This window comes from Grampus griseus (genome assembly GCF_964374135.1).
Source record: "Grampus griseus genome assembly, chromosome: 11".
In the NCBI taxonomy this organism is placed as follows: Eukaryota; Metazoa; Chordata; class Mammalia; order Artiodactyla; family Delphinidae; genus Grampus; species Grampus griseus.
The window spans coordinates 16,721,132-16,744,134 of record NC_139005.1 but is presented as its reverse complement, the minus strand read 5'-3'; the positions used below and the strand labels follow the sequence as shown (position 1 = coordinate 16,744,134).

The following is a 23,003-nucleotide window of genomic DNA, read 5'->3' as shown; positions in this document are numbered from 1 at the left end:
CCAAGCCTCTGACTCTTACTAAGGACTGGGAGATTATCACATCCTTTACACATGTCTAATAATGCTTTCTGAAATAAGATTGCTGAAAAAGAGATCTCTGTTACAGTGCAAAGAATATTTTGATAGAAATTCATGTCTACAAAGGAGCTAAATAATACAGATGTTCCATACATTAACAGATACTGTTCTTGCTTTAAAAAGGTAGAATTATCTAGCCACTGTAAATAATACGGGTCAGTCAAAAATATGTATAACAGAGTCCTACAGGGCAACTTGTATAAGTCAATCCCCAAAATATGTATATATTTGACACTCTCCAAGTAAGGATATTACTTTTTTGAAGAACATTAGACACAACACTAGGTTTCTTATTATTCCATGAACTATTGAGGTAGGAGTCTCATTTTGTCAATGTCATCTATTTTCACAGATTATAAGTCAAATGCCAGTACCAAAAAGACAGTAATCCACAAGGCTGAACCATTAGACTATCTACCAAGTCCTTCCTTCTTTAGATGAGCAAGGTTGGAACTTCTCTGTGCATCAAGAGATTTAACTAAAAATAACATAGGCTGTAATATATTTTGTAGACACATTTGTCAATAAAAATCACAAATTTCAATTATGATTTTATACATTAAAAAGCTTTGCAATTGTTAAAAAAAGAGTAAATAGTATAATCATTAGTGGTAAAACAAATAGTACTATGACTCTTGAAATGTCTTCCTACATCTATCAAAAGGGTGCCACCTTGGAAAACTACTAATGAAGAAACAACTACTGTTTCCTACTGCCTGTCAAGCAGCAACAGTAGAAAAGACAACACATCATTTTTGTAGTGTCATGTTTTTCAGAACTATAGCCAGTTTAATTACAGTAAAATAATTTAGTATGTGAACTCAGATATTCTCTCCATGAACTCAAATGAAGAGTGATCATATGAAACACACATTATGCATATTGATTTTTGTTATGAAAAAAGCTGAAAAGAAGGGAAAACTTGGCTTATGTAAATAGCCCTTAAAAAACAGCTGTAAGTTTAACCTTTTAACATGGTACATCTTAAAGTAAATATTACCAGTAGTAATTTTATGAAAAGCAAAATAATAAATCACTGCTAAATTGTAAAAAATAAAAGAAAAAGAAAAACTGGATCACAACATGGAAATATCCATTTGGGCTGCATCATGTAGTATCTTAAATAACAAACTATTCAATGAAATGAGCTAGGTAACAGACTCCTACATCACCAAGAATGCTTTTTTTGTTAAATGCTTACATGTCATGAAAGATACAGATGCTCACGTGAGAGTCCCAAGAAGTATGAGGACTTCCAGAATGTGTTCCTGAAAGAAAAAGTGCTGAGTCAGCTATAACTTAGAAACTACAAGCTAGTAAAGAATGACCTTTGCATATTCCAACAAAGAATATCTAGTTCAGATTTTCATCTGGCTTTAAAATATTCAGATTCAGAAGAACCACAAAAGTTTTATTTTAACCATACGTTTACCAAAAAAAAAAAAAGAAAAAGAAAAAAAGTGATTCATACATCAACACTGGGTTTTCCTGGTTTTAATATATCACGATGACATAATCCAATCTAACTCATGCACCACTTTCAGAGACACAGTGCAACTGGAAATATTTTCGCTGCTGCAGAGGACATTACAGTTCTAAAAAGCAAATGCCTATGGGTGTGCTTGCATCTTCAAAATAAAAAGAAAAGAAACAGGCACTACAGTTCTCTAAGGATGGCTGTGTTTCACACATTGTGGAAAAACAGTAAAAATCCCCTTCAAGAGTTTCAATATGCATTGTAACATAGATTTCATCTCCTTCGGTTTGCTTGCTGACTTCTTAGATGACTTGGTTAGAAGTCTGTTTTCACTGCTTCTTTGTTAACTGCTGTTGCTACTCTGTAGGCTATACGTTTTAAACTTCTGTAAGGAACATTACAAGCTATTTCATGTAATTTAATTTTGTGCTGAATATTCTTCAAAGGATTTTATAAATAATACAATATTTTAAATGAGTCTTCAATTCACTTGTTGTTATACCATATTGTTGCTTTCTCCGACTTTATCTACAAACTGCAAGAAGAAAAACAGATAATTAAATGAAAGCCTAGGGCACTATAAAATATTACATCAACACTTCAAATGTTGATTAAAAAACCCAGCTTTATAAGATTTGTGGAAATTTAAGGTATGACTGACAACGATTAATCCAGTACTACTCACCACCATCTTCTGACACATAAATGTATATAAAAAAAATTTTTTTTCTATAAGTTGTTTCTGCATGACATGTTACACATATGACTTTAAGGGTGCAATACAAGAAACACAATGCAATTAATAAAAAATTGGATAAGATGAAGCTAACGCTGCTAGCTCAACAAAAAAAGTAAAAAAATAAAAAGCTGAAATGTCAGCCATTCATGCATTAATGAACCCAATAAGGTATTTCAACTGACCATTATTGTGGATCTCTTCTGGGCCTATGTAGTCTTTGAACAAACAGATTTAGCTCCATTAAGTTCAATAATTAACAACAGCTACTGACTAAAAATACTTTAAATGTGTATTCTGGACTTCAGACTGAAAGTGGCAATGACATTAAAAAGAGACTTAATGATGCAAGCATAAATCGATAATTATGGAACATAAGTTTTAACACACATTAATGTAAGTGGTTATTTACTTTGGTTACTCCACCCCAAATATAAAGCAACTGGGCTTTCTTCAGCATTCCAGATGGTGATGCAAACAGATGTTGAAACATAGTAATTAGTGAAGATATTAAAAGTTACATAACCCAAGTGACTATATAACACTACCAAAATCTAGCAATCATCTAACCCTTTCTTTCATTTCATTATTCACATTTTTACTTAAGCATTTATTATAATGAAGTAATAATAATAGGAAACACAATTTATAATATTGGATGTCCATTTATGCAAATACTGAAGAATCCTTAAATTAAGGACATGATTAATGATTACAGCTCTATAACTAGTAGTTTTAGTACATTCAAAAGACATTCTAGGTATAAACAACATCGACTACTGTATGAGTTTGGGGATTAATGCAAATGAATCAGGATATACCCCTACAAGCCTAGGTTCTAGCATTTTATATAATCGCAAATAGATCAATTGGCACACTGAAACTAAAAGTTGCTCTCAAAGCACTCATGGATTCATTAGAATTTTACGGTAAATTTAGGTGGAGAGAAAGCACAACATTGTCTCTCCAAAGGTAACTTCAAAAAATGTCTAGGTTATCTGGGCTGCAAGGTTCTGATTTGAGGATGGAAATGAGATTAGGCTTATAGTGGTACCTATTTTTAGTGGGTAAGCCAACCTTTAGCTCTTTGAGAATTCAATAAATGCTATGAACTACCTCTCTAGAAGCATCTACAAAAGTCTGCAAACAACTTTAAGAAGTTGACTGCCCGCCCTGGAGAAACAGATTTGACAAGACTGTTCTAACCGTGGACAGAGCTAGGAACGGAATTTTATCATCTGACTCCCAGTATCACAGTGCTTTATTTAATTGTCTTAAAGCACTCCATTTGGTGATACAGTCTAAGAGAGAAAACATTTGTAAGAAATAATGGTGTCCTTTTATATTATCGCTTCTAAAATTAGAGATCATATAAAAGTTAATTGAAAAGTGCCTTGAACTCTCAAAGAGAAAGGCAGCATAGCATATCAATCCAAGTTACATGAAAAAAGAGAGAACAACATTAAAAATGGATACAGTGAAACCAAATTTCAGGTTCTATAGGTTTAGCAATGATTATTTTCTCTGGTATTCATGGTAACCACGATCTATGCGATGCAACCACTCATATCATAATAAAAAACTTATCAATCATGTATCAATTCCTCAAATTTCTACAAAGAGCATCAGACAGCATTTATCTTTAAAATTTTTATTTTATTTAAAAAACTTTTAAAAATTATTGAAGTATAGTTGATTTACAATGTTGTATTAATTTCTGCTATACAGCAAAGTTATTCAGTTATATGTGTGTGTGTATACACACACACATACACATTCTTTTTTATATTCTTTTTCATTATGGTTTATCACCTGATATTGAATATAATTCCCTGTGCTATACAGTAGGACATTGTTGTTTACTCATTCTATATATAATAGTTTGCATCTGCTAACCCCAAACTCCCAAGCTGTCCCTCTCCCCAGATAACATTTATTTTAATGGTTTAAAAAACATATTGTTAAATATATGATTACTTACTGATCTAATTCCAGGTAAATTCAAGAGTGATCCAAGGACTGGCACTCTTCTAATAAATCCAACAACCACAGGAAAGAAGCCCCTGGGAGAGGCGAAGAAAGTTCTTAGAATGAACACATTCTCTATTACCAAAATGAACAGTTAGCCATGTAAAAAGAAAGGATCCTGTTAAAGTTTTGAATGTTTTAAGAGACTTCAAAATTCAGTTATTCCTTACCTCTCCCTGGATTTGATCCCTTCCTTAGTTGTGCTCATAACATTCTGTTTATATAGATATAAACATCTATAATGGCATTACTATTACATCCTACTGGTACCTTTACAGTCTATTTCCCATATTAGAAATGAGAGATTCTCTAAAGCAGATTTGGCACTTAATAATGTGTGTTTCCTGTGGGCAATATGGTGCTTGGCAGATAGAAGACAAATGATACACCTTTCTTGAATAAATAATTAAACCAACTTACTTGAAAGTATTTTCTCACACTGCATACTATTATTTACTGGGTAAGTGGCATTTGTAAAATATTAACTGATCAAAACCTCCCATAATGTATTTGGTCCAAAATTTTCTAATATCTACATGCATTAAAGAAAGTGTCATCAAGTGACAGTAACTGTACAGCATCAGGTCTACATATTAAAATGCTGGATCTATCTATCTATCTATCTATCTATCACTGTCTGGTTGATGAAAATACCAAACATCAACAGAGTGCCGTAAAATGCCAACAAAATAAATTTTATTGCATTGAAAATACTTTATAAAATAATTTATACCCTGACATAAGCAATCATCTGCATCTGATAAACACATCTGGGTTTCTGTAATAATTATATGACATTATGGTTTACCTAAAGAGAAACAATAAAATAAAATGGTTGCCTTACCTGAACAAGAGAAAGAATCCATAAATTTCGAAAATCATGCCTATCAAAGGCCAACCAATCAGGACTACAAATACACCACCCAGGAAAAATCCTGTAGCTTTCATTTTATGTTTTTGGAAGAAGAATCTGAATGTTCTTTCTAAACCAATTACAAAAGCCAAGCCAGCCACAAACAAAACCTAGAAGAGGAGGAAAACGTAACACAGAAAAAGCAGTTAAATGCACTGCATGTGTTTGAAGGGGTAAGGTCAAAGCTAAATATGATAAAAAAAGTCATGTGGCTTTTAATGTGAGCAACTGGCCAGAGAAAACTACAATGCACACCAAGAGGCAGAACCACGTTAAAGCTGTAGTTGTATCCCACTCTGTTCAGTCCTCTTCTATCTTGATTAGATGAAGAAAAGAGAAACAAAGAAAGATTAGGTGTCACCCAGCAGCATCTGCTTCTGTAGTGGTTTCCCCAGCTTTAGCTAGATGGCGATGGCTTAGTCAAGCAGATGAGCGGCAAGGCAAGAGAGGGAAGGTGCCCGTAAATATGTCAACCGAAGGTACTCCTGGTTCTGAAAACTTGATCAGGGGTGATAGGAGTTCCTATGGATGGGAGAAAACCTGACATGGCCCAGTTGGTAGTAGAAGAAACCACGCAAAGCCAGCAAGAAGATCCTAGTTTTATTATTTCCGGAAATCTGGGAGCAGCAGAAATGAAATACAGCCATGCATTGTCAAATATACTTATAGTTTGTATGTTTTCAGACAATGGACAAGAGATGGTGATTGACTAAAAGCCTGCGTTTTCCCAGGTTTTATTCCCAAATACTTGCCTTTCTTCATAACCATTCTTCAGCGAAAAATATTTCACAAAAGTATTTATTAAGCCTAATGGTTAAGCTTCACATTCTGAGATACCAATGCTGTTTATATTATTGTTTATTAAAACATTAATTTTGAACAATTGTTACCCTTTATATTTTCCAATGTCCAATTAAAAGCCCAATGTTAACATACACTTCAAAAATATTTTATCGTTATTCAGTGAGTTTATTGCCCTCTTAGAAGGGTTATTATTTATTTCTAGAACTCTTGCACAGCCTTCACACATGGACAACAGAGTACACATTCCAAATAAACAATATACACACTTTTCTTAGCAGGTCAATTATTAATATAGATATATTTTTTAAAGGTTTTTAAAAATCTGTTCATTTTATGCTATTTAAGCAAATGTTAAATCTCAGATGTGTAAAGTCAAAACATTAACAAATTTACCAAGACATGGGGCTATCAAGTCATCTATTTTGAACTATTTGAGGCAGTCTTGATTTAATCTATTGTAAATCACATAGCAAACACTTAACAGAGCAGTTATGGAATTAGAAAACTTCATTAAGCATTTATCTTTTATTTAAACAGAAAGCTGACAGGTTCCACCCCTGATGAAATCAGAGGATGTAACAGGAGTCTTCACATGAGCAACAGTGAATTATTTCCCCCCGATTTCATAGCAGGCAATAATTCATTAGTAGTTAAAACTTCCTTATGAATTTAGTTAAAATAGATATTGAAAAACTCACATTTCCAATAGCCAGTAGTGCTTTGTCAAAAAAGAGAATCATTCCAAAGAACAGGAAAAACACTCCAAATCCTGTTAATCCCATTCCAATTTCTGCAATATAAGTTATATGGTTAAGGGTACAGCAAAAGTAAAGTTACATTAAGATCCTCATAAACTAAGCAAGAAAAAATTTTCAGTTTTTCTTTTGACTGATATAAGGAAATAGGACCCCAACATTGCTGGTTGACATAACGACATTCGTTAAGATCCAGAACAAATTAAATTAACAACAGAAAATTACTCCCAAAATTTAAAATATGAATGGGAATTTCTAATCCTTATATGAGAGAGAGCATTTCTCACAAACATATTCATAATAGAGAAAGACAAATCAGGAATCTAAACCTTTGGTTTTATTATTTTTTCCCTCCCAAGAGCCCTTCTGGCATCAGACATAAGTATGTGGGTTCACTTTTGTCTCCTCTTCTCCTTTCATATTCCATGACTAGTATTTGAATGCACAATATCTGCAGTTCCTTCTTTCCCTTCTGAAAACGAATTCCTTCCTTAACCCACTGGAAATGCTATGGGAGGTCAGCACAGACTGCTTCTCACAATGACAACAGGAGACATTTTGAGTCAAGAAGCCGTCTCCTCCAAAGTTAATTTTCAGACTTTTAACTTCTTCATGGCTTATTATGGATTTATCTTCTACAAGTCTCTCTCAACTATGCATCCATTCACATATTTAGTCTAAGAGTCCTAAAATAACCTCTCTAACATTTCAAAGAACATTGTTTTACCTAATATTAATATTCTGGGTTTTTACTTTTTCATTCAAAAACAAAGAATTGTTGATCAACTCCTAAATGCCAGCAACTGTTCTAGGTACTGAGTATAGAGTGATGGACAAAGTATAAGCTTTTACGTCTATGGTTACTCTTTATACAAAACTAATATTTTATTGCCTTTACACTCCCTAGACTTATCTTTATGTCTGAAGAGTCTTAACTTTCTAAGATTACAGTTGTACTATTCTGTTAACGTTACAAAGCACAATCCACGAAATTAGTTCCTTGATCATTTCAGTTTTGATTTCAGGAAACAGTCACCAATCCTTATTTTACCTAGCAGCACTATCTGCATAAAATAATAAATCAGACCGAAACTGCCACATTTTGGGAAACACAATTTTAAATACACAATAGTGATTTCTGATCTGTTACTTAACTTTTTTGCCTCGGCTCCAGAGAGCTAAAATCTAAGTCACAGCTACTTAAAAATTTAAGCCATGTAATATGTTATGATGAGTTGAAAATTTACATCCTATGCCTTTTTCGACATCCTTCACCTCAATTTACAGTTAACTCTTGCCTCCCATTCCAGCTGCCTTGTTCTCCGAAAGTTAGTCTAAAAGAATTCGGGTACCTGTCCATAAATACACTGGTAAGTGTATTCCACGGACACAAATTCTTATGAAAATTGGAGGTTCATACCTTCATGCTTAAATGCTTTAGGAGAATTTAACCAAATAACTGTTCAGGTGTCGGACATATTTTCCTACAGGAAAATATGGACAAAACAGCAAGGACAATTCCATTAAATAACTATTTAGTAGTTAGGATTTAGTCACTGGCAGCTGAGTTATTTAAATACAACTCATTTCTATCTTTTCACAAATTGTCCTAATGATTATGTACACATTTTGAGATGTTTGTTCACCAGAAAGGAAACTATATGGCAATATGCCTACTATGTATTGAGAATTTTCCATGAATTGCCCATTACGAGGTGCTTTACGTATCTTACAGAACTTAATCCTCCCCATACTACTGCAAGGTAGGCATCATTACATTATTCTAGAGATTTTTTTTGGCCAGGTTAAATATGTTTGATTAAATGAAATTCAAGGGCACTGGAGTAGGCTGGACTTCTGGGAGAAGCATCTTTAGGTTTAATATAATTAGTTTGTTACTAATATAACTAAGGAGATGTCAGTATGAAATTGACTGCAGTGGAAAAGGACAATGTCTGTACATGGTTTTACATTTAATGAGATGTTTATACAAATATGTCATAATTCCTTTAGCAAAACTGGGGTGTTAAAAAGTAGCACCAGCCCCATGTTTCATGTGGGCAACTGAAGACTCAGATTAATAATTCACCCTTGATCACAGAATCAGCAAGTGTGCGTGTGGAGGGGGACAGGTGCAGGGAGGGACGGGGGTGTGGTGTGGAGTCCGTCTAGAATTCAAATCCAGTCTTTAGGCTCCACATCTTACAACTATAACAGGGGAAACCAAAACATTCCCACTACTTTATCCAGTGTCGTACAGAAAGAGAGGGTTGCCTATAACATTTTTGCCCAAACGGACACTAGCATGTTATTGCCCAACAGTCCCTGATCTGAATGGGTCAAAAGTCTCAAACTGACCTCGCTGTGTTATTTTCTCCCCTCCAGAATTCCATTCTTGCCTATGCCTATGTATTCACAAGCCCTCTGGTTATTAAAGCCCTACTTGGAGCTGCTCTCTCACCACCAGAATCATACACAGTAAAATAAACATCTTCCTCTGTGCATTATCAAACCTTCATTCCCGCTCGTGCACGCACGCACACACACACACACGTGCACACATGCGTGTTTTTAAAGCATAATCTGATAAAAGCAGTCTAATAAAACAAATGTATCTAAAATCAAAAGCTTATTGTAGAAATTTGATAAGGAGAGCTGTTCTTAATCCAATGACAATCACTGTTAGCATTCTGATATCTTATTTAAGACATTTTAAGGCAGCATTGTCTTAAGACATTTTAAGGCAGCATTGTCTTTCTTACTATGCCCATTCCTTTCAAAAAGTAAAAATATCACAATAAAGAACTCAATTGAACACCATGGTAGAATTTCAGGCAATGTGACATAATGAAGTAAAGATTTAGAGGCAGCAGAGGAACTGCCCCACTCCAGCCCCCTCAATAAATCTTGTGAGGTTTTTGGGGGGTGGGGTGAGGTAGAGGGTGCTAATATAGAATTCCTTAAAACAATTATGAATTGCTATTTACTATGATCAGTACTTGGTCTGGTACTTCTCTTCCAGAATCAGGATCCCAGAATAATTTTGGCAAGTCACTTGAATGATGGCTGATTCCTACAGTTAAACACACACACAAACACCATTTGAAATCCAAAGAGCTTTTGGTTCACTAATCATTTTGTGTTCTGATCCACTGTCTTATCTAAAACGCTTGGCAAATGCGCAGCAAAGAGTATAATTTCATCCTCCTCATCAATTTAATGAAGTGAGGAGAATGCTTCTTATTCTGCCCACATTCTAACCCAACCCCCTTGTTTTGGTTTTTGGAAGGATGTAAATCAGGCACTTGTCCCTATAAGACTTCAGTAGAAAAGAATCTCTACACACAGGATAAGCAGTTCATATATTTACCTATGTAATAATCACAGACTAAGATAGGAAAGTTAGATAGGAAAACTATGTAGAGATTAAGTACTTCCTCTGAGTAATTAGTAGTATTAGAAATAAATCCTAGCAATTTATGTATACAATTCTGCTAAATTCTGGGTTTCAACTGAGAGCAACAGAGCACTGCATCATAAAGAAAATAGGTTCTGAATATTCTACACAGTCTCTCAAAACACAATCAATGCACAATTCTAAAGGATAAATATCTACTGTTGAAACTCTTTTTGCTATGGAACAATTTCATCATTCTAAGGTAGATTTCAAATAAGCTTTATAGCAAGTCTTCTTAGATGCTAGTAGGGTACCGTGAAAAGAACAAAGGTTTTTGAGCCAGCAGACTTGGGATCAAGTCTTGTTTCTGTCACTTTCCTCATGATTATACACTGAATTTCTTCTGAGCCTCCTTTAATTTATAAGAGACATACTCCTCTTTGCTCTACAGGGCTCTTATAAGAATTAAGGATAACAATTTATATAAAAGCCCACGGTAAACTGAAATAAGATGCTTTTATACAATTATATACAATGGCTACTTTTATTATAACAGTAAACCAAAACATCCCACAAAAAACAAACAAAAACCCCAAACAAAAAAGGACTATACTTATATTTTCTCTGATCAGAATAGGCAGACCAAAATGGGCATCCAAGGTACAGACCCAGTCCAATTTGAGGAAGGGAAGGAGCCTGACTGGGGTGGCAGTGTGTGCAGGAGTTATTAGCTCGGTGAAGTTCAAGTTAGCCATGACTTGAATCCAAACCTTACGACTCCACTTTAAAACAGGGCATTTTTAAAGGAAGTTCTATTTTTATTTCAACAGACTGTTTAGTTCTTAAAATCTTTAAAATTCAAGTAAGTTATTAAAAAAAAGAAAAACAAAGGCGTGGCATATAAAACAAAGTGAGATAAAAAGTCTATCACGACCATCAAAAGATAGGAAGCACTGGAAGAAATGTAAATACAAAATTATTAAGATTGACAAAAAGGGATAGAAAAGTGGAAATTTTATATTGATAGAAAAAGAAAACAGACAGCAATGTTAATCTTAGAGATAAGATAGGCCTGGAGAACTCTGTGGCAGGCAGAAAGATGCTAAAATAATAAAACATGCCACCAAAGCACAATATACAATATTAACGAAAGAAATCGTTTAACTGAACACAGAGTTTACTATTGGGGAGACAGTAGCCGGTAGAAAAGTGAAGTTGTTTCAAGGGACTTTTAAAAGGTTGCTTCCAGTAGTGGCAAAAGGCAAATACTCAAAATATTTAAGCGTAAGCACATTTTCAAAAACAGCCTATCATAGATGATATTTAAAACTCGGCCTCCCAAACAACCAGCAGTAACTTGTAGAGGACCCCAAGCATGTCACGTGCAGAAATGTCCCCAAGAGTGGGCTGCGGGCACAGCGCATCAAACTTTCTCTCGTGGCCACCCGCGGGAACAAAGCGCTCATCTCCCCGGGAGTGAGAGCTGCGCTACCCCGGTGCGAGACAGACGCTCGGCGAAAGCTCCCCCTCCCCAGCTAGGGCGTCTCCCCAGACCCCGACTCTCCCCCCAGGCCAGGTCCACCACCGCGAGTCTAGCCCTTGTTTCCTCCAGGCAGCCCTCCAGACGCCCACAGCCCTAGCTCTGTCTCGCAGGCCGCCGCCCCCATTCCGGAGCTTCATTCATTGACCCGGGAGGGCGGAGGGGCGGGCAGGCGAGACCCAGCCCAAGGAAGGGGTGTCCGGGGCTCGAGGCGGGGCCTCGGAGCAGGTACTTACTCTGTGTGTCCGTTAAGGAGATCATGGCTGCAGGGGTGAGGGCGGCGTCGATAGCACCTCGGAGCGGCCAGGGTGTGAAGCAAAGTCGAGAGAACGAAGCCGGGAAACAACCCAGGCGAAAGCCGCCACGTCTTCCGGAAACACGCAGCCGCCCACACCCCAATTCAAAGCCGTTCCCCATTGGCTAAGCCTGCTCCCAACATCAACCAATCACCTATGGCTTTGTTCAGTGACGCACATGGTGGCCACACCCCTCGACCAATAAGAGAAGGGTATTACTTGCAATTGGTTGAAAGGACCGACCCGGAAGGGTGGATGCTCCTGGCTGGAAAGAAAGGAAAGCCTGGTGGCGGGAAGTTTTCGTTGGAGCGCGTCTGAAAGCGGTGAGTAGCGGACCTGAGGCAGGGGCGTTTTGGGGTCGGAGACCGAGGAGGGGAGGATGTCCCTTAACCCCCTGGGGAGACGTTCTGGGGTAACTCCCGTTACCGCTTTGAAACAGCTAATATTCCTTTTCCTGGCTGATGGGGAGGCCGGCTCATTTCCTTCCACCAATACATTGGGGAGAAACAGGGGCCCTCGCCCTTCTAATGGAACTCTCTATCATCGCTCAGCTCTAATGGAACTCGGTCCTTTAGGGGCACGTTCCACTGCCGACCGGTCTTTTTTTATCACCAGCCTTTTCCGTGCAGGAGGCTTGGGTACCACAGCCTGTTTATTTGCAACCACTGTTTACTGGGAAACGCCACTGGGAACGCCTAAGCGTAAGGGAGGGTATTATTAAATTGCTGTTGCGTCTAAACGCAGGGGGCGAGGAGTTGGAGGATGTGTGTGTGTGATTTAGCCCCTGGTACTTGGTGTCAAGCATGCATGACTGCCTGAGACCCTGTAAAATATTTCCTGAGGATGCTTGCAAAATTTAAGATATAGCAAGTAAAACCACTGAATCATGGAAGTAGTAATTAGTAAAAGTTCATGTGTACACACCAAAAAGACAGTTTGCCAACCGGGAGCACTCAAATCGAAACACGGAATTAGGCTCAGGGCTATATTGTTATAAAGCAGCTTGTTTAGTAAGGACTGTTTATTCTTCACACTGATTGGTTATAATATTAACATTTTCTTAAAGGATAGGGAATTGATTAGTGGTTACCTCCTAGCAACCTTGGGAAACAGTTGGAGTTTTGCTTCTGATTTCCAGAGGCAGAAACAAAAAAATGCCCCAGGTCAAGTTAGTCTTTCAAAATAAGCTAAATTAAGTTTTGTTTGTATGTCTGTGCTGGTTTTGTCTGCCCAGGAAATTTTCAAGACTGGTCTCCGTTTGTTTTGGATTTTAGCAGTGCCTAGGTATACTTCTGACACACATGCTATAGATAGCTCATTAATTTTTGAACATATTTTATGTTCAGATAGCTTTTGCTATTAAATCACATCCTTTGGGAAAGGAGTTTATGAGCAGTTTTTTAACAGTATAATCAAAGGAGTCGTTTAAAATAGTGGGGCAAAATGGTTGTAGATTACATCGTTTCATAAGTATAGAAAAACCCTCTGCTTTCAATCTCAGCAAACCTGAGCCTGCACTATATGCAAGGCACTGTGCTAGGCTATGTGGATACAGATGTGAAGGGACTCAATCCCTATCCCCCTGGAGAACCTTACAGTCTAGAGAAGGAGAATTATATTTCCACAAAATGGTGAAGACATATTCATATCGATCAAGAATTAGAAGTCCTTGGTTTACTCCCCTTCTTCAGTATCTTTTAGTGGTGTGGCCCTTCCAAACTTCTTAGCAAGGTAAAGAAGACCCTACTTATTTTTCCAGCCTAGTGGTGACTACAGAATTCTACATGAGGAAGGGCATAAGGTCAGCAGTTTGAGTAAGGGTAGGGTGATGCTGAAGCTTTGGAGAACATTCTAAGTTAGTTTTGGAAAATATTGGTTTTCCATATCAGAGTTGGGGGAGGTGTTCCTGGAGATTATGGACAATCTAAATAAAGTTCCTACCCTCCAACCTGACCTCCTTCCACTTGCTCGTGTGTACTCTTAAGTTTTAGTCATTCAGAAATATTTTGAGTTCCTTAATACAAACCAGGCTTTTTCCCCACTTCTGACCTTTTCATGTTCTCTCCCTCTGAAATCTCACCCCTCTGTAGAATACCAATTCCTCTTTTAAGATTGAGTCTAAATTGTAACCCTTTAAAGCACATATTCAGTAAAATGTTAAATTATTAATTTGAATATTATGTTGATGGATTTTGCTTCATCTGGGATATTTGAATCTATCCAACTTGTTATTTGTAAAATAGCCTACACCATCCCAATTTTAGAGACAGGGAAAGGGGCTGAGACGAACAAGTTGTTTAGGTTTGCTAAGATCACACAGTAATTTAGTGGTAAAGCTGTTTAACCTCAAAGCTTTGCTCTTTTTTTGTGACATCGCTTTGTGTCTGGTGGATATTTGTTCAGTGTTCTTGACGTCATACTTGTTATTATATGTTTATGTGACTTTGGACACTTCTCTGAAATCTAGAGAATTTTCCATAAAAATGTAGAGTGGGAAGAAGCATGTAGTCCTTATTGAAAGGTCACTGCAGTATATAGTTTACTTTCTAACATTTTTTTGTGCTTAGTAATGACATTATCATTGAGCATCATCAACAGTACTGTTTTTAAAAAGTTGTTGCTCTGATTTTTCTTTCACTTTTAGAAAGAAACTTGGCTCTCCAATTCAACTTTAGAATGGCATCCGTTTCAGGTTAGTGGAGATGATTACATTTTGTAGTTCATTCTCTTCTCTTTCTAATTGCATGTTTTTCTCTGTACCTTCCCCTCAATTTTGCTGTGAACCTTAAACTGCTCTAAAAAAGTCTTAATAGAAATTAATAAAAAATAAATTTTAAAAATACTTGTTTTAAAAATTTTGATTATAGAAGTGATGTTTTTTCAGATTTTTTTTCATTGTGGGAAAATGTACTTAATGAAATTTACCATTTTAACTGCTTGTAAGCATACAGTTCAGTGGCATTACGTGCATGGCATTACGTGCATTTGCACTGTTGTGCAGTCATCACCATTATCCACCTCCAGAACTTTTTCATCCCTCCAAACTGAAACTCGGTACCAGTTAAACCCAGTCCTCCCTTCCCTGCAGCCCCTGGTAACACTATTCTGCTTTCTGTCTCTGTGAATTTGACCATTCTAGGTACCTAATTTAAGTGGAATCATACAATATTTGTCCTTTTGTGTCTGGCTTATTTCACTTAAGCATGTCTTTGAGGTTCATCTGTTTTGTAACATGTATCTTTTTAAGGCTGAATCATAGTCCATTGTATGTATATACCACCTTCTCTTTATCCATTTGTCTGTCAGTGGACATTGGGTTATTTCACTTTTTGGCTTTTGTGAATAATGCTGGTACAAACATTGTGTACAAGTATTCATTTGAGCCCCTGCTTCCAGTTTTGGGGGTATATACCTACAAGTGGAATTGCTGGTTAACATGGTGTTTCTATGTTTAATTATTTTAGGAACTACTGTACTGTTTTCCATCGTGACGATCCCATTTTACGTTCCCAAAAAACAATACATAAGAGTTCCAAGGAATGATATGTTTCTTGATAGCATTAGGGAACTTATCAAGTAGACAATATAAATCATTTATAATCTCACTAGTCAGGTTAATACTGTAACATTTAGATGTATTGTTTTTCAACAAAATTTTTAATGTTTTGTACATAATGTTTGGTAATGTGATTTTTAAAAACATAATGTAGATATAGAGTATAGACATATTGTTAAGTAAATTCTATGTTGTAAATATTCTATTTTTAATACTGTTCTGTATTTTATTGTTTTGAAGTGACATTAAACAATTAACACTTTTGGTGTTGGTGTTGAACTTTCAGTCTGTCTCCATTTTTAAAATGTAAAAAAGGTTGCATTGAACATCTTTGAATCAAAAGCTTTGTGTCTGTCTCTGATTATTTCCTTAAGATAAGTTCCTGTAAGTGGAGCTATTTGAAACGTTTTTAAAGTATAAAAGAAAAACTTCCATTTGACCTTTTCCAGGCAGCTACTCTTGGTATTTTGGTATATTTCCATCCATTGCTTGTTTTTATAAACTTGGCTAGATTCTGTTGTGCTTATTAGTGAGGTCTTGCTGACTATTCAGTAAAGAAGTGGATGGCAGGAGTGAGGAACTTATTCTATGGTATTTTCCTGTCCTTTGTAGGATATAGTGAATATGGCCTTTGCTACATACTAGCACTAACAGTGGGGTAAAAAGATTAGGTTCTTTTCAAACTTTAAAGAAATGGTTTCCCTAAGTATGGCATCCTCCCATCCACCCCTAAAAACTACAATTTATTTAAATATAAATATGAAAAAAATAGTGACATAGATTTTGGCTTTGTCTCATGACTCATTCTCACAGCTTAAGGGTTAATAATAAATAGTAACAATTTAAGTTATTTTAAATGCTAATCCAAATGTTCTTTACTAAGAGACAAAGGTGAGGGTTTCAGAGATGTTACGGAACCTTGCCTCAGTTGGGTATAGTTATTTTTGGAATGCATAAATGAGTTATTCTACTTAACAAGACTTTAAGCTTTCTCAGTAGGCTATGCTTGTAAAATAACTGAGTAATGACATAGATAAATTTTATTTAAGAGGAGATGCTTAATTTGAATCATTGCCTTTACAATATTGTGCCCCTTTCAAATAACCCACCTCTTCTATTGTTCTACCCACTTGTCGAACTATATTTGAAATGCCTCTGAAGTTGCCTTCAGGCAGTTTATTGATTTGGATTTGACGGCTTCCCTCGTGGCAAATCCCTTTCCTTTCGTTGTTCATTTCAGTATGGGATATTGCTAGAAAATGTGCTGTTTCTGAAGACTGATACCTCCCTTGCATCAGCTGTAAGCTTAGGAACTCTGGAGTGTGATTCCTGCTCAATACTATGTGCTCTTGAGATATATTATAGTAATAAGCCCTCTTTGTTACGGATTATTGAAATCTTTCACTTTTCAATCTCATCTCCAATAATACAAGTCATGTGTTGTCCATGCTGGCAATAGAGGTGACATAATTTTGAACAAAAACATTAAAAGACCCTGATTTATTACAACTAGCTCTATTTTCTTATACTCTTAGTCAATCAGGACTTTATCTAAGGTACGATGATACTGACTTTGTAGCGTAGTTTGACATTAACATCTCTGTTACGTAGGATTTGATCAGGAAGCAGAGCCACTATGAGAGATAGAAGGGACTAACTGTAGGGATTCTACTTGGTGTGAATATGGGAAGTGGTTAAGCTCTTTCTTTCTGTCTGTTGCCTGCGTGTCTGGAGCTGGGCCCAAAGTTGGAGGAGCCAGCAGTTAGGAAGAGAAGATGCATATGCAGTGGGGAATGCCCAAACAAACTGCTCCCCACGAAGATGAATCTTACCGGAACCTAGATCAGTCTCTTATTGCCTCAGAGCCTCCAGTGTAGGTGATGCAGGACCTGTCAAAATGCTCACGTCCTTCCCCGTGGAGTTGCATATGACCTGGCTGAGTGTTCAGAGAAGCCAAGGGAGGAGAACCAACAGGATCTAGAGGAGCTGCAGGCCCTGCTGTCTCCCTAAGGATATCTAGCAGCAGCTGGATTCATGGACCCAGTTGCTGCCCCATGCCAGTGAGGTCACCAGGCCTGACCTTGCACTGACCTTCTTAAATATGGAAAATATGGCGACGGCTTCACTTCCACCTTCTAAATCTCTGGCTCCCCAACATGATACAGCTGTCCCTGGTCCAACCAAATATACACTGATCCTCTCCTCCGAAGAGGACAGGAGTTCTTTTTCTTCATCTTTGCGTGACGCTCATTCCTCTTCTTGCTGAATCACATCCTTCTTGATAATCTTCTAACTTAAATCCTGAGATACGAGGTTAGAGACTATTAACACTTTTTATTTTAGAATTTAGGGGAACGCGAGCAGGAACATCAATCAAGCCATCCACCCATCCATCAACCGACCAACCAACCAACCAGCAACAAGAAAAACCCAAATTTGGCTTATATAGGAATGTCAAAATAAGGGAGAAATGCTTATAGCTATTGCAGTTCTTGGTTCTCACCTGATCGTGTGGTCATAGCTATTATTTTATAACTGCCTTTTCAACTTCTCATTCCATATCCTTTTGTTCTCAGCAAGCACCTCACCTGGTCATGGGGCCTTGCCTGGTGGGATATGCCTTAGCGGTTTGCTTGTAATGAGTTTTTGTAGTTTTCCATTAACTCTCATCAGAGGACATGGGAATACCAAAAGACAGCCTAGAGGATCCCCTCCATTCCAGACACACTTCTTTCCTCTGCAGTGTCATAGCAATCCAGTTCCCTTGAATGGTCAGGATCACTCCCCCCAGCCAGTCCAGTAACCCCCTTCTTTGCCTGTTGATTTCCTGTCGTGAGGAATGCAAACTGGCCAAGTGGTAGTCAACTCCAGTTAAATGGAACCGTTGCTTTTCCTCCTGGTAGAAGAGTTCTTCCTCGCTAACTGAGACCTCTAGACCAGCAGAGTCCAAAGTTTCAGGGATGGGAAGCAAACATTTCACTAGTGGCCGTGGGAAGAGCACTATTCACTGTTTGGATAGGTAAGCACACTTATCTGCCTTCCACTTGGTCTTTCCTACCATAATAGTCCTTACTCTTGGGTCAGGAGACCTACATGTGAACTCAGCCAGTTGCTGAATATACCTGTTCTAATTATGCCTGCTGGAACTGGGGAAGTAACCACAGAGTAGGTTGGAGGACCTCCTCACCCACTGCATGATGCACCCAAGCAAGACTGCATTGATCATCGGCTTTGCTTGTCCAGTCCCTACTCTGACTGGTGGATCTCCGTGGCATTTTAGTTCTCCAGGAATTATCAGTTTAGGGTTGAAGTCTGATAATTTCTGAGAAGTTATTTTCCTTTTCCCAGTACACAATTACCTTGATAAGTTTCTCTGGAGAAGGATAGTGGAAAGATTTACCACATAAATTTTTAGCTGTGTAGGAGAGTCCTTTTTCAAAGGGCCCCAACTTCCACTTTATACAAGGGACTCTAGGTCTATAAACTGGCCATTTCTGGGAACTGGTTGAAGGACTATGTCTCCGTTGCGGTGATTCAAATCAGGCTTGTGTTTACCAGAATCAGGCCTTTGTATTCTGCCTGTACAGATCAAGTCGTCTGTTTCCATTTCAGACATCACGATCAGCTAGCTACTGCCGAAGATCTCTGTGGGTCAGACTGTTCTACTCTATTGCCGGGTATGGCAGCCACATCTACGTTTCCTCTGGTCGTGAACTGAATTCCCAGCATTTAGCCCCCATGTCTTAGAATCCATCATTCTCGTTGATTCAGGTAGTCTAGTTCAAAGGCAGTACTTCCCATGGTCATTCCTGGCTTACAGAGAACAGCCACTCCAGCCCTCCCAACTTTCTGATATTCATCTTTGGGACTAGCTAAGTAAATTATTAGAGCCACTCCTGGCCACTATATTTAGCACACTAAATCTAGAATTAATTTCTTTCTTTTTTTTTTTTTTAAATTTTGTTGTTGGACTGTGTCCTGTCTTTTTAAAAAATAAATCTATTTATTTATTTTTGGCTGCGTTGGGTCTTCATTGCTGCCTGGGCTTTCTCTAGTTGTGGCGAGCAGGGTCTACTCTTCATTGTGGTACGCGGGCTTCTCATTGCTGTGGCTTCTAGCTCTAGGCGTGCGGGCTTCAGTAATTGTGGCACACGGGCTCAGTAGTTGTGGCTTGCGGGCTCTAGAGCACAGGCTCAGTAGTTGTGTAGCATGGGCTTAGTTGCTCTGTGGCCTGTGGGATCTTCCCGGACCAGGTCTCGAACCCGTGTCCTCTGCATTGGAAGGCGGATTCTTAACCACTGCACCAACAGGGAAGTCCCTAAATCCAGAATTTCTTATTGAGTCCACACCAGTAAATTTGGCTTCATTCAATATTGTATGCTGTCCACCTTGATTTAGTAGCCTTAGGACCTGTTCCCACGTATACTCTCTAGTTTCTGGTGATGGATATTGGCAAATGCAACTCTTTTGGTGTGTGTCATGTTTTCTCACAGTTCACATTTTTATATCTCATCCTCTGGGGCCTCGTGGGTCTTGTAGCACTGGAAGGTGGTGGGGGCGGATCCTTCGAGTGATTAACGTGCTCTTGCAGGGCATCTACCTCAGGAAAGACCGTAACAGGCAGGAGGAGGCTGTTTCAGAAAGGGGAGGGGGGGCAAAAAAGACTTGGCAGAATTAGTGGCTCAAGGTCCCCTGCTTCGTTGGAATCTGCCCATATGTTCCCATCCCGATTTCAGGGTCTCACTCCTTCCAAATCAATGTCCTAACTTTAACAGAAGAGTCCCTGCGAGGTTGGGAATTCAGTTTGTATCATAATTCAGCCACCTGCAGAATTTAAACTTGTTTGTTTTCAGTAATCTCTGGAGATAAGGGTTTTGTTTAGGACAGTCATAGAAACTTTGAGGTCCCTTTATGGACACCCTGCATTTCTCTCATCAAGTGCTCCAGCATACTCGCAAGCAACCAACCGACCCCATTATTCTTACAAAAATGTTCTGTGACAGCAAACACTTGGTCACCCAGAGCATTGCCTTCTCTAGGTACTTAATTACTGGTATCTATAGATGATAATTTAACTTTGTCTACTGCATGCTGTGGAATACCATTATCGCTTCTACTACTGCAAAGAGGGGTCATTAATACCCTTAAATCTAATCAGATCAGAGACTCAATTCCAGGTGGCCCAGAAGCGATTCAGAGAACCCATTAAGGTTCTGTTCCTCTGGGACAACATTTGGCATTGGTCAGGTTCCATCAGAGAAGCTGAATCATTATGAGTGATATAAGGGATTTATGCCAGGGATTAGTCTCTACATGATCATGGGAACTGGTGAAGAAGTCCGTTGCTGGTCTGGAAGTCACAAGAGCCAGCAGCAGGGTCAGGAGGATGGATGTGGCATGTGGGAGGATAAGGAAGAGCTGAAACGCATTAGGACCAAGTGGAACCTGTGTGCCATTGGGACTCATGTGATGTGTCACTGTCCCCAAGGCTCTGACCTCCAGGACGCTGGTGCCCTGCAGAAGAGCTGGTGCACTTGCTGCAGAAAGTTGCATTTGAACCCAGCCAAGGATTCAAAGAAGCTGAAGAAGCTGTGGGTAAACCTGCCCCTGCTTCTGCCCCCTGTCAGCAAGGTGAGCCAGCGGATCAGCGACAACGGGAGTGAGCTGCAGCAACACCTGACCTTATGCCAGCCTCCTGACTGTAAACCTGGCTGCTGTTTCATTCCTACAGATTTCCTTGGTGGCCAGCCCTAACCAAGAATCATGCAGGCAGTTGGTAGAATACAAAGCCACCGGAGCATCCTATTTTAAATCATAACTGTAAGATTTCATCTCATGAAAAGGCATTAAGACTGGACACTGACTGGGAATTCCCTGGCGGTCCGGTGGTTAGGACTCTGTGCTTTCACTGCCGAGGGCCAGGGTTCAATCCCCAGTCAGGGAACTAAGATCCCACGAGCCATGCAGCATGGCCAAGAAAAAAAACAAACAAAAAAAACAAAACAAAAACTGGACACTGATTAATGCAGGCAGATGTTTTAGAAAACACCAATCTATAAAATTTTTCTAGCTTCCAGTGATGTGATATCAAAAGAAATCTCACTTTGACTTTAATATTTGGACTGATTAGAGTCATATGTTAAGGCTTCTTTATAAGTTAGCATGCTGGCCTTGTAATGCCAATTGCAGTAGCATGCTTGATTTCTCTCTTTACTGTTACATCATTGTAGTTATAATCACCGACTCCTTGCAATGTCACAGTATGAACCCAAATATGAATGTTTTTGTAAAATGATAGCTAAGTAGTTAGGGTATGACTTTTAAATAATTTCCTCTTGCTTCAAAGTCTGGTCACTTTACTGAAATGATTTAGGAGATGGTTGGACCACTGCCCTACAACATAATAAAAAAAATTATTATTGATGAAATGCTTAACTGTGTGCCAGGTACTGTGTTAAGAACTTTCAATATGCTATCTCATTTAATTTGTTATAGCAGTTCTATGAAAGCTAGGTATTAATATTATCCCCATTTTACAGATAGGGAAATTGAGGCTCAGTTAAGTATAAGGTACTTAGCCTGAGGTCACTCAGCCAGTAAGAGGAAGACCTAAGATTTAACTCGGGTCTGTGTGGCTCCAAAACACATGCTCTTAACCACTCTGCTATACTACGGTAAGTATATAATTTTGATGGTGAGGAATATGTAAAAATCAATAATAAGGAAACCTAAAGTTGTGATTAACTCTGTCTGGTCATTATATCTTTTTTCCTCCCTCGTAGCTCTAAGTGAGGAACTGGATTCTATAACCAGTGAGCTACATGTGGTAGACATTCAAATTCAAGAACTTCTGGAAAGGCAACAGGAGCTTATTCAGAAAAAAAATGTCCTAACAAAGAGACTAAAGCAGTGTTTAGAGAATTCTGATGCTGGCGAGAGCAGCGAATGTGATTCGTCACCTGCCTCTTGGAATAAAGAAGGTTTGCTCTTTTTTTGTTGTTTTTCTTTTTATCTTTGCCAGTTTTGTTTCTTCTCAGTTCTATGAACTGGAATTAAATCATTGTGCCTGGGTCAGTGCTTTCTAGTAGCTTAAGAGTTGAAACTAGCCATTCCTTAAGTGGCAGGGGAACTTGGAAGCAGACCATTCTTTACCCATGTTCTTTTTAAATGAAGCCTTTATTATTCACAATGTATTATTTTGTCCAAATATGGTTTTAGCAACATTAATCGGGCTTGGAAAAATAAGATATTTATTTAACTCAGTTTTCTAGGTTTTAACTAGAAAAAATTAAACAATTGAGAAAAAAATTTAAACTCGTTGAAGGGCAGTGCATTCTCCTGCCCTAGTGAACAAACCTTTCTTGATTCAGGGTCTTGCCAAGCATCTTGTTTATCATTAATTGTGGAATACTATAACTCTTGA

At 38.1% G+C, this 23,003-nt stretch overlaps 2 protein-coding genes across 2 annotated transcripts in view; one reads left to right on the top strand and one right to left on the bottom strand.

Annotated features, from left to right (window-relative positions):
* Positions 1-1,886: 1,886 nt before the first annotated feature.
* Positions 1,887-12,104, bottom strand: GOLT1B (golgi transport 1B). The gene is made up of 5 exons (XM_082665324.1): positions 11,965-12,104; positions 6,735-6,826; positions 5,164-5,342; positions 4,273-4,354; positions 1,887-2,090 (listed from the first exon to the last, which is right to left on the bottom strand). Exons 1-5 carry the CDS (start codon positions 11,987-11,989, stop codon positions 2,052-2,054), a joined length of 417 nt encoding a protein of 138 aa, XP_082521450.1. The 5' UTR covers positions 11,990-12,104; the 3' UTR covers positions 1,887-2,051.
* Positions 12,105-12,272: 168 nt separating this feature from the next.
* RECQL (RecQ like helicase) overlaps positions 12,273-23,003 on the top strand; it is a 33,161-nt gene continuing 22,430 nt past the window's right edge. Inside the window, exons 1-3 of the mRNA XM_082665321.1 lie at positions 12,273-12,347; positions 14,669-14,716; positions 22,363-22,560. Of these exons, the coding sequence (XP_082521447.1) occupies positions 14,701-14,716; positions 22,363-22,560 (214 nt within the window). The 5' untranslated portion in view covers positions 12,273-12,347; positions 14,669-14,700. The remainder of the gene's footprint in view (positions 12,348-14,668; positions 14,717-22,362; positions 22,561-23,003) is intronic.

Bases quoted from the DNA above. Each gene is read 5' to 3' on its own strand.
- GOLT1B (XM_082665324.1), bottom strand. From the start codon at position 11,989: ATGATCTCCTTAACGGACACACAGA. The intron at 5,343-6,734 runs GTGAGTTTTTCA...CTCCTCTTCTAG, and splicing joins CACTACTGGCTATTGGAAAT to GTTTTGTTTGTGGCTGGCTT. The intron at 4,355-5,163 runs GTAAGGCAACCA...CGCCTCTCCCAG, and splicing joins GGATTCTTTCTCTTGTTCAG to GGGCTTCTTTCCTGTGGTTG.